Consider the following 11,661-nt stretch of genomic DNA (forward strand, 5'->3'; position numbering starts at 1 on the left):
GCATAATACACATTAACTTGTTGAGACTATATGTACGTCAATTTAATTAATAACAGTGTCTAAAGCTTATTATTATAATAACTAGAGTAGTGTCCACATAACTGACCACGCTATCCCCTATCAATGCCCCTTACACCATTCGCGGACACTTAAATGGGCACCACCCCTACCTAATTCGCTGTATATCTATATATATCAAGACGACATCTACCACAAAACGGCCAAGTTTGTCGAGAAAATGTAATTCACCTCTTTGCACACTAGATGGCGTCTCAATTATTTACGATCGAAAACTAATTTTAATTTATTTATTAATGCAACAATAGAGTACTCGGTAATTTAGATCTAATTTAGAAAATGGTAATGGGACTCTAGAGTCCCAGAAAAATGGGCCGAAAAAATACATTGGGTGAATGGTCTACTCCTATACCTCGTCTGTGGTTAAGTACCAATTGGCAGATTGATTGGTAATAATGCATTCCGTTACTCTATGACAGTTTGTTAACTAAACAATAAAAGACCATTGTAACAAGTACACGTGTTTTTGGGCTCTGTTTTTTACGCGTTATTTGTAGTTCTTGCCTAGAAATTTATTATTTTAACGTTGTATAATACGTATACCGCGTAAGTTGCACAATATGATAGCACAAGATGTCCGTATTAGTGAGTAAATTTCATTCAAAGTGTCTAACCTCATTTCTATCATATTTAAAACTTAGCCAACATCTTCCCAAGTATTATTCTCAGCAGAAGCTAGTGATAAACATGAATGAGGCAATTATAAAATACGACGAGGGTAGCGACAACTTTCAAGTGTCACTTCGTTATGTGAATCCTAATCTACACGTAGACAGGCAATTCAATTTTAATAGAAACGTGAATGAATCCATAAATACTTTTCTTCAGAGAATGAACGTAAATATAACTAATTACGCTATGAAAAATCTAAAGAGAAAAATGAAAAAAATGAGCAAAATGTCTAAAGATACAGAATCAACAAATAGTACAGTGGATGATTTCATCAAAGATAAAACGATTAAACTCGTAAAAAATGACTTTGTCATGGATGGAGAACTTACTTGTAAGTCGATTTTAGAGGATCCGTTAAATATAAAATTGGTCATTTTTGATACAGAATGTATATTAAAACAGAATGTACCGTGTGTCACCAAGATAAAATTACCATCGAGCATTTTAACCGGTTTTCCAACTTATCCCACAAAATTTGAATCCACTTATGTTGATAAATTAAAGTCAACTTTTAATTGGTACAAACGTAATAAAGGAAATTGGATCCTTGTCGGAGAAGATTATTTGTACACACCTAACGTATCTGATATAGGATGTCAATTAAAACTAATGTGTATACCAAGAAATAACACACAAACTGGACCGACGATAGAAGTCACATCTGATTACGTTGTAGAAGCTGGCCCAGGACCGTGCCCTTTTGAAGTCAGACATGGCTTTACCAAAAATAAATTGTCCGGTAAAAGGTAAATTTCTAGCAAAAAGGTGTAGTACCGAGCAACATGATATATCAATGCTGGGTCAGTGTAACCCAGTTCTGGCCAAATAAGTGTTGAAACTTTATTATTCTACTTCCATCAAATATTCATAAATATATTGTTTAAAATTTACATACAAAAGTAGAAGTAAAAATTGCTACTTTTAAAAACAGAATTGAAGTTTCAGAGTAACATCGTATAATATATTGGCAAGCATATATTCTGATACTGAATTATCCAAAGATGTTTTATATCCATATTGTCCATCATATGCGTTATCGATGGATTATCGAAAATTATTAATTCTGAAAGAATTGATAGGTAACTTTTTAACTTTGGTTCTTTCATTAATGTTTCGTGTTTATTGTTAAAATGAATAAATTTAAGTATGGGTAACAAATTTTTACAGGATATAATGCAGATATAATATGCCTTCAAGAAGTAGATAAAAATGTTTATGAAAATGATTTAGTGGCTCTGTGTGCGTTAAACTACGATGGTATATATAATCTTAAAGGTGACACGCGAGAAGGACTCGCAATATTTTACAATCAGGAAAGATTCGATAAATTAAATTGCGATTATAGCATTATGTCTCAATCTACAGATTTCAGTGGATTTAATACCATTTGGTCACAGATACAAAACGAAAATGTAAAACAGACATTTTTAAATCGAAGTACAATTATACAGGTACTAGAGCACAATATTCTCTATTTTACTATTAAATATAATTTCTTCGTACTTAACGGTGCACTATACATTTAAATTATATTGCAGACATTGACACTACGATCTAAAGAAAACTCTGAAATCTTACTTGTTGGCAATACGCACTTATATTACCGACCGCAAGCAGGGTATATACGTTTGTTACAAGCATATTATGGTCTGATTTATTTACAAAAATTTGCCAAAGAAATGATAGAACAGGTACTTACGTTCAATAATTTACATAATTGCAATCTACTTCATACATCTATAACATACGAAACATTTTTAGAATCCAGAATGCAATGTTAGTATTATTTATTGTGGAGATTTTAACAGTGGACCGGAGAGTGGTGTTTATCGATTAATGACCGAAAAGTATATACCAGAAAATCATGCTGAATGGAAATTTAGTAAGTTAATTTAATGTCATGTTAATATAGTAAATTATATTATATATAAAAAGAAAAAAATTTTATATTTATTTGGAGTATATTATCTCTTACTCTATTATAGGTCCTGATGAATCTGTAGACAATGTTTCCCTCAAACACGATCTTAATTTATCTAGTGCTTGTGGTACTCCCGAATATACAAATTATACGGGTGCCTTTAGCGGATGTTTGGATTACATATTTTACCAAAAGGATTATTTAGGCATCGAACAAATTGTACCACTTCCTAGTAAAGATGAGCTTAGCTTGCATACGGCTCTTCCGTCTGTCGTGTTTCCAAGTGATCATATTGCTTTATGTGCTGATTTAAAATGGTTGAAATAAAATAAATCGCGTATTAAAATTTGTATCTCTAAACATTTGTACAAAATATATGTTTGCCACTACACCCTTCTTTTTAGAGCAGTAAAAAGAACAAGTAAAAAATGGAATTAAGCAAGGCGTCTCGCAAAATCCAAAAGGAGTCGCGAAAGAAAATTTTTATCAATACATCTGGCGAATGCTGTTTTCAATTAATTTTTGTTAATTTATTAAATAATAATTTCAACTTTGTAGAATTTTTATAAAACGTACACAAGATTACCTTTCATTCAATGTGTTCAAAATAGCATTTGTAGTCTAAGTTAGATACATACAGTGAAGGTTAAAAAATAATCTTTGTATTCTATTCTACAATAAGAAATGAAAACCTTACGTATGCTACAATCACTTAAATTATCACGTGTATGAACGAACAAATGTCAGAGAAGTATGTTTGCGCATTTACAATATGTATACTAGAGGAGGATTTCATATCCACATAACGTATCACATTAATTTTACTTTTATAATTATCGAAGTGTACACCCACGTTTCAATAATACGAAGTTACAGCATTGTTTATATCTACGAACAGTTCGTGTTAATTTACAAAACACTTTATACAGATTATCGTATTTGATTCTCAAGTAAATAGAGGTCTGCAGGAATAACGAAAGCATGTTAATTTGACAAATTTATTTACGAAATCTTTTTCACGCTTCGTGTTTCTACAGGCAGTTGTAACACAGCAACGAGCTCCGGACCGACAATTCGTTAATATTTTATGACATTAGAAACTCCCATGTGTAAGCGTTGTAAATATGAATTTGAAAATGTATACTATGCGTATTTTCTAACACGAACACCTCTATATTAATCATTTAAATTGCTTCCTTATAATTAAAAACATTCGTGAATAATTTATTTATCTAAATAAATAAATAATTTCACAATGTTAAGGACAAGTTTGCAGACATTTTATGATTAAAACGAAGGCCATTATGTAATTGTGTATATAATAAATACACAGAAATAGTAAGTACGCGCGTAAATTAGTGCCCTGAACATTAGCTTCGCGTCAGTTTGTATCCGTTTCAAGAAAATTAACATTGTTAAAAATATTTGTCATATTATCGATTGTACCAAAACGAAAGAAGAATCTTATCGATAATGTTAGTTGCCTGCAGACCCCTTCTCTTTCATTCTCGCAATATTTTACGCGTTTTTTTTACCAATATATAACAAGTCTATGTTTTTCCTAAAGAAACAACCTTTGCTGCGAGTTTTGACGTTACGATAAATTTGTGAAGAAAATTCCACCACAATATATGCATTAACATACGCAATGGTTTCACTTTATCGTTAATATTTGCTTTTGCTTTAACGGGTTAAGCGCCAAAAATCGTTCAACTTTACGAAGAAATAGACAATAGGCAATTGTTTAATAGACAGTTTTCCGTCGCCCTTTTGTAATATAGATGATAAATAAGGCAATTGAAGCCCCAGTATACCTTCGGTTGGTTGCGCTGAATCTGTTAAATATAACGATACGTGAACACAACACACGTAATACTCTTAAATCATTGTACTGTGTTAATAAATAACTATTTTTAAGGGGAAATTTCGTACCCCTGTGTAAGTGTATCCATCCAGAGCATGTATATCAAGGGCAATACCTCCGGTGTTGTCGTGTATTAATTGGTCAAGATTACTGACGTTCGACAAAGTGCTTCCGAGGATTTTTTATTGAATAAATACGATCGATTCTCGTTGCAGATGATTTACCATATGTTCTCGCTTCGATGTAAAAAAGAACAATTGCGCTTACGAATATCGAAGGAGTTTGCGTGTACACGGGATTGCTCTCGTTTGTTCTGTACTTTCGCGATTGATAATTCGAACAGCGACTTGAAATGATGTGTCAAAGTGATTACGTGTTATAATAATAACAGTTCTTTTCTCTAAAATCGGTAAGAAAAAACATAATACTATAAGAATTTATACATTCGTAACTCGCCTCTCACAACGGCTTTTAGGATCACATTCCTCTTCTTGGCGCGCTTGGAACCAGTAACTGTAACGCGGTCATCGCGTCCGGAAATAGCGAATGATAGTTCACAACTGGTACGTACGCGGCCGTTATTACTCGTCCCGCAAACCATCGACCATGTAACGAATTAACGGCCGCTACCGCCGTCGCAATTGATGGACACTTGACATAAACGTTGCCTTGAGGAGAGGCTTGATCCACGTAGACGTGTAACACGCCACCATGCTTATTACATTCCTCGATCACATCGTCGCGAATCTCTTTTGCCCAATTTGGATTCGTCTCGCTGTAACAAAATGCAAGCCATGCGTTAAAAAATAAAAAAAAAAACGTGTTCCTTCGTGTAAATTCCGTTTTAATCGCACGATGCATTAAGTACTCGTATTCGACTGCGCGCATTTAGGGCTTATTGTAATGTTAAATTATCATTCTTTGACATACGTATACATATACGCATGAAACAATGTTTTGAGATAATTTGGTTTATATAGCATATAAATTCCCCTAGTGAAAAACGAAAAATCAAACACTAGGTCTACTGATATGCACATTTTACGTAAAAACTAATTATACCAACTTACTTTTGTGGATCGAACATGTTCGACAACATAAAACATTGTGTTGCTATAGGCGGGGCAGCTTGTGGGGGTGGTTGTGGAGTCGACATAACAGGAGCCATGTTCAACGCGTTCGCAGCTGCGGGAGGAATTTCAAGACCGGTTCCTTCGGCCAATTTGAACATCAGTTGTAACCTAAACACATTTTCATCGAAACATTAGTTATAAATTTAAAGGTGAAAAATATAAAAAATTACATGAACATTATTTACCTTCCAGTAGCACCAAGGTCAATACCGCTTCGATCCAATTCGTCTGTATCGAGAAGCGATGGTCCCTGTATTAAATCTGTACGTTCTGTGACGTTACCAACTTTCATAGGTCTCCCAGCAAGTTCAAAACCGTTCAATTGTTCTAAAGCTTTTTTCGCGTCGTCGGCATTTCTAAACTGTATGCAGAAAAATGAAAATATATTTTAATAAACAAAAGAAATAATTTGAGTAAATTTGTAACATATTCAAATACATACGGTTAAAAATCCATAGCCTTTGCTTCTACCAGTTTCTGGATCCATAATTAATTGAATATTGTCAATTTTCCCAAAAGGTTCGAAAATACCACGAAGCATGTCTTCTGTAATATTAAAATGAAGAGATCCAACGTATAATCTCATTGGTCCTGTCTGACCCTTTGGCATAAGATTTGGCATTGAATTGCCCATACGATTCTTTTCAGCTTGAGTGTGTTGTACTACTATAGGAACACCCAATAACTTTTGACCCGATAATCCGAGTGCCTATAAAGCAATAAAATATACTTTAACAAATGAAAATAAACTAAATGCCGGGGCACGCACCACTGTTCGTGTTAACTTACCAGTGTAACGCTTTCCGGATCTTTGAACTCAACATACGCTATACCCTTAAACCTCCTTGTCTTGTTGCAAGTAATAAGTCGGACATCTTGAACTTTACCAACACTAGAGAAGAATTCTTCTAAATCGCGTGCACGTATGCGCTGACTTAGTTGCATACAAAATACTGTACGAGCATCGCGCTCTTCTGGCGTCAACTCATCGTTTCTACTGCAATGTACATATAAATTTATTACATTATTATATTTTATTCCTAATTAGATTAATAACAACATCCGTTCTTTCTTTATTTTTTTTTTCACTCAACTTAAAGTTGAGACACAATGAGTGTTGTTTTCAAAATTTTATGTTATTAATTGCAAGAGTTATAAAAGTACTCGACAAATGGTGCTGTTTCTTAATTTAATATTCAACACTTGTATACTTACATCCCAAGGGGACTGACACCTTTTCCAAATGGTGGTCTTGCTCGGGGAAGTGTAATCGGTGTAAGCGATCGTTTTCTTCTTCTATCTCGATCCCGATCTCTATCCCGTCGATCCCTATTATCTCTGTCATTGTCTCTGTCTCTGTCACGGTCTCTTCGATCTCTCGATCTTGATCTGCGTCGACGATCACCACGATCGCGATCTCTGTCACGATCTTTATCTCTGTCTCTATCGCGATCGCGACGATCTTTCTCCCTGCGGTCTCGCGATCGAGAACGGGAACGAGAACGATGTTTGCTCTTCCTAAAAAAAACAAAGGAAAGAATCTCGGACTTAGAAATTTTATATACGCTTAAATTTTCAATATGTAATATTACGACATACGCGATTCCACATATTTTTGTTACAATTTAAGCATCGAATTAACGGGTCCTGTAAATCTACCATTGATCCGATAACAAGAATGAATTTTTTAAATAACTTTAGATACAATTTGCGTGGCATAATTTTAATACTTTACGTTACAAAACAATTATTAAAGCAACAACTTTCGAATTTACTAATCGAAACAACCCTTAATGGTAAGAATTTTATTTAATTCAATTACAATTTATATTACCGCATATCCCATTTTAGTTCCACATAATAGTTCTCTAAAGATATAGTATAAATATGCTATAATTAAAACTTTAAGCACAACAGTACTTGATATTTTAAAATAACTTATGCGACATTTTTTAAATTTTAGTTAATTTCGTTCCTATATACTTTTTACGCTTAAAATCTCTACTAATAATTGTTTATTATATTTCAAATTTTGTAACTGAATCTGTAATACAGATATTCTGCCTAAACACTTACCATCTTTGGGTTTAACCTTTGGAATTATGAAAATAACCAGCATTTACACTAATTGTATGGGGTCTATAACAAAGAGAATATAACTTCAAATAGCTATAAACGTACGCGGAATGGCTATTTTGAAATGTTCACAAATAATTAAGTATTCACCTCAGTTTACACTGTTAAAGATTCAAATGAAATAATTTTAAATACTCGTGAACACGTGTGCTTTATATTTTGAAGAACTCGATAGAAAAGGACAGAACATAAATAAAATAAAAGGAAAACCTTAATAAAAATCCAGTCCTCTTACTTTTTCTCAAGCTATATATTTTGCAAAATGTTAATAAAGAAATCATTTATTTCTATTCTCCAACACACTATAATAATAATAATAATGTACGAAAAAATATAATTTTTGACTAGGCAAGAAATATAACAGTGAAAATGTCTAACTATATTTATTAGGATTATTTTAGTTTTCTTATTACTTTGTGCTCTCAACCATTTGCTCTTCAAGAATTATAGAATTACTTGATACATGTAATACAAATACAACACGATATAAAAATCGAACAAGTCCAAGTCACATCATTTTTAGAGAAATAAATCTATAAAATCAGCTAATTCTACAAAAAAAAATTAATATTGTTAAAAAAGGTAGCGAGCACAAAGAGTTAATTGTATCAATGGCATATAAACTGTGCTTACCCAGACGATTTGCGGCTAGACCCATTCTCCTTGGAAGATTTGTCTTTGGATGAGGAGTCCTGCTCCTACGAACAGCAAACAGTTGAATGCCATGCCAGCCAGCCGATGTGGCAGGGATGCGCGAACAAGGGGACAAAAAGCAAATCATAGAACGTTAGTAAATTTTGTAACGATAGATTGTGTACAAATTGTACAATTTAAAGTCTGACAGTAGTTTCAGAAATAAAATATATTGGTCGTGAAGCTTTGTCTTCTGTTAATCTTTATAACCATGTGGACAACTCTCCTTCAAGCACTATGCAATCGAAGATCTATTTGGCGTTGGACGGTGGTGCACTCTCGTGCTCTTTCTCTTTTCCAGGTAGATTATATTGGTCTGAGGGGGCTGAGATGGGGAGACAGAAAAGAAAGAGAGAGACAGAGAGACGGGGCGAGCGTAGCGTTGCGATGCCTCGCATACACCTGGCTCAAACTTACCAATTATTTTATCGGGTTTTAGGAAAGCATTGCAATCTTGGGTTGAGCATGCCTTGGTCTTAAACTACCAATGGCCAACCACACATCCTTTTTCTTCTGCAAAAGAGAGCCCTCGTCAAAGACAGCACGTTTTTAATGTAACACGAGATGTGAACCCTAATTGCTAGCCTACAACCCCTGCATGTATACTCAATTAATTATCTTGTAATAAGAAAAAAACGATCGACGATCGTTCGCAGCTTCCATTCGATATATTACAAGATGACTTAGCTGTATAGAGAAAATGTTTCAGATGATTAAAACCGAACTCATACTTGGTATACCACATTTGATGCAATGGAATGATGATAATGGTGTTAAATGCATGTACCAGCGATGTTAGAATTATTAATCTATTCTTTTCTATTAATATGGTTCACGAATAATTACTAAGTTTCTACAAAAACTTGGTTGTATTTGCGAATATAGTTTTCAAAACATTTTCTCGTTTAAACCTCATGACATATTAATCCTGCTTGCCAATTTACCATGCATTTTATGTACAAATTACTACCTTTGAATTCGAAATAGCACAGACAATACTTTATTAATGAAAAACTATAAGAATTATAAAAGAAAAGGGAACACCAGAAATAATTTAGTGGACATAACATATTTAATTCCGATCGAACGATCAGGAACAATGGTCCAACATATTTTTAAGCATATAAAATTAATTACATGTTACTTTTTTTGCAAAATACAAAGTATAATATGTTAATTATATGTTACTTTTTACAAGAAACTGATACATACACAATACTTGTAATAAATGTTACTTTTATCATAGAGAAATATAGATCTTTTTCTAACAGAATTATTTTACTTAAAATTTTATTTTTTTGTTCCTATCTGGATAAAATATATTCCAATGAAACTACTCATTACATCTCTTATAGCACATAAATGAAATGCAATTTACTTCTTGCAAATTAATTTGATCAAAACACATTTCCTTCTCAACATAAAGACTATCCATCTGATTTATTTAATTTCAAACGATTATATCAATGCACGCTTCTTCCGAAAAAGAAGAATTGATATACAATTATATATAAAATAGGTGCATATACAAGACTCCTGTAAACCAAAAAACAAAGCAAAGCCAATGCGGGAATGCTTCAATTTTAAAACTTGACAGATACCCTTATCGTTCCACCTAAAAATGCAAAAGATGCGTGTAGAAGTTATGCCCTTCTACTATAAAACATTGTCAACACTGTGTAAACAAGTCTATGCACATATAATGGTTACAGAGACAGCTCGATTTATTCTTCTGCACTTTTTATGTACATCGTAAAGATAAAAAGAATAGCATGGCACATGGCAGAACAGCACCTAACAGATTTACTTTTTTCTTTTCACTTTATATTCCCTATAATTACAAAACATCGTTTTTCATAATTGTTTCTCTTCCTATGGTTGTTACAAAGATGACAGTAGCAATTCTATCTACGTCATATAAATAATAAACGTTACGGTTTCTGAGAAAGTAAAATTTAAAAAACAAAACAAACAAATTATACAAAACAAGTGAAAATAAAGAAAGAAAACAGAATTAAGTAAAAATGATGTTAGTGATGGCTTTTCTTAATACCTCGTATTTCAAGTGCATTCTAGGAACTCGCTGCCGAACATCCTACGAGCGCGAGGGTACATGTTACGTACCATCTATAAGTACAGAAAACGGAGGTATTGATCAATAGTCGGTATGAGAGACAAGGGCGTACTTTGTTCTACATGTATATATACAGGAAGGTAAGGACGGACATTTCTATATTTTTTTTTCTCTCGAACGCAACATGACTGAACATGCCCAGAACAGTACGCCACCGTAATTGGATTTTGCGTGCGTTGAGACTTGAGGGGTGGACTTTACGGGATTAAAAAAAAAAAAATCAGGACCTCGAGGGAACAAACCGAGACATAAAAACGAAGAAGAAGGAAAGTAACGAAAAGAATTAAGCCTTACCCCTTTTTTGTATGGCGCCTCCAGCATCGCCTCGACATCCAAATCCTCCGCCATTGCGCGAGTAGGAGAGCTTTCTGAAATACCACGCATTAGCACACGATAAACCAAAAGAGGATTACGATGGTCGAGAGAAATGAAGTATGAGGATATTGTGCAACGTACAGACTAGCGAGTGTTCTTAATTATACGATTTTGAACGTCTTAACAATTTATTGAGAAACGTAACGATCAATAACGAACGTGTGCGAACAAGAACACAATTGTACGCGACACGATGACCAAAAGAAAATGGAGAGCCGGATGTGAATGAACGAGCACAGCGCCACCCTCATAGGATACGTTCGCGTTTCGTTGTTTTGCAGATCCGGTTCTTGGTTGAAGCGATTTTCTAATATTTTTGCAGATTTTTTATTTATTTTTCTATATCGATGATATTTTTGCACAAAACTCCTGTGCGAAACTTTATTTTAAAATATTTAAGAACATTTATAAACATAAATGATGGAAAATAATACAATCCAGAGTAAATATTCCCAACCTCGTTTAAGTTTCAGTCCATTTCCGAAATCAGATTCCATTTGTTTGAGCATGACTGATAATGAAACAAAATGCTGATACATAATAAAAGAAAATTAGAAATAATATGAAATAACAAATTTATCAATCTTTAGATATAAAGATTATTTACTTTGAAATGGTTAACGACATTGAGAACCACTACATTAAGGAAACGTAA

General features: G+C 33.4%; 2 protein-coding genes across 10 annotated transcripts; one reads left to right on the forward strand and one right to left on the reverse strand.

Moving 5' to 3' along the window:
• Positions 1-400: 400 nt before the first annotated feature.
• Positions 401-3,230, forward strand: LOC122396801 (2',5'-phosphodiesterase 12-like). 5 transcript variants are annotated; one of them, XM_043395491.1, is made up of 7 exons: positions 401-467; positions 720-1,496; positions 1,690-1,829; positions 1,918-2,201; positions 2,289-2,441; positions 2,512-2,632; positions 2,736-3,230. In XM_043395491.1, exons 2-7 carry the CDS (start codon positions 766-768, stop codon positions 2,996-2,998), a joined length of 1,692 nt encoding a protein of 563 aa, XP_043251426.1. In that variant the 5' UTR covers positions 401-467; positions 720-765; the 3' UTR covers positions 2,999-3,230. The 5 variants fall into 5 exon arrangements, with proteins under 5 accessions (XP_043251426.1, XP_043251424.1, XP_043251423.1 ...); XM_043395489.1 differs by lacking the exon at positions 401-467 and having other exon boundaries at positions 492-1,496; positions 1,918-2,025; positions 2,116-2,201; XM_043395490.1 differs by lacking the exon at positions 401-467 and adding an exon at positions 519-624.
• Positions 3,231-3,390: 160 nt separating this feature from the next.
• LOC122396803 (RNA-binding protein 39) lies at positions 3,391-11,222 on the reverse strand. Of its 5 annotated transcripts, none has more exons than XM_043395495.1 (10): positions 11,088-11,222; positions 10,926-10,999; positions 10,622-10,624; positions 8,438-8,502; positions 6,884-7,186; positions 6,458-6,665; positions 6,111-6,377; positions 5,854-6,029; positions 5,606-5,776; positions 3,391-5,310 (listed from the first exon to the last, which is right to left on the reverse strand). In XM_043395495.1, exons 2-10 carry the CDS (start codon positions 10,977-10,979, stop codon positions 5,013-5,015), a joined length of 1,545 nt encoding a protein of 514 aa, XP_043251430.1. In that variant the 5' UTR covers positions 10,980-10,999; positions 11,088-11,222; the 3' UTR covers positions 3,391-5,012. The 5 variants fall into 5 exon arrangements, with proteins under 5 accessions (XP_043251430.1, XP_043251428.1, XP_043251429.1 ...); XM_043395498.1 differs by having other exon boundaries at positions 3,393-5,310; positions 10,551-10,624; positions 11,088-11,154; XM_043395493.1 differs by having other exon boundaries at positions 10,926-11,192.
• Between the last annotated feature and the right edge of the window lie 439 nt (positions 11,223-11,661).

This window comes from Colletes gigas, unplaced genomic scaffold (genome assembly GCF_013123115.1).
Source record: "Colletes gigas isolate AHSC1104 unplaced genomic scaffold, ASM1312311v1 Colletes_gigas_Sc00008, whole genome shotgun sequence".
In the NCBI taxonomy this organism is placed as follows: domain Eukaryota; kingdom Metazoa; phylum Arthropoda; class Insecta; order Hymenoptera; family Colletidae; genus Colletes; species Colletes gigas.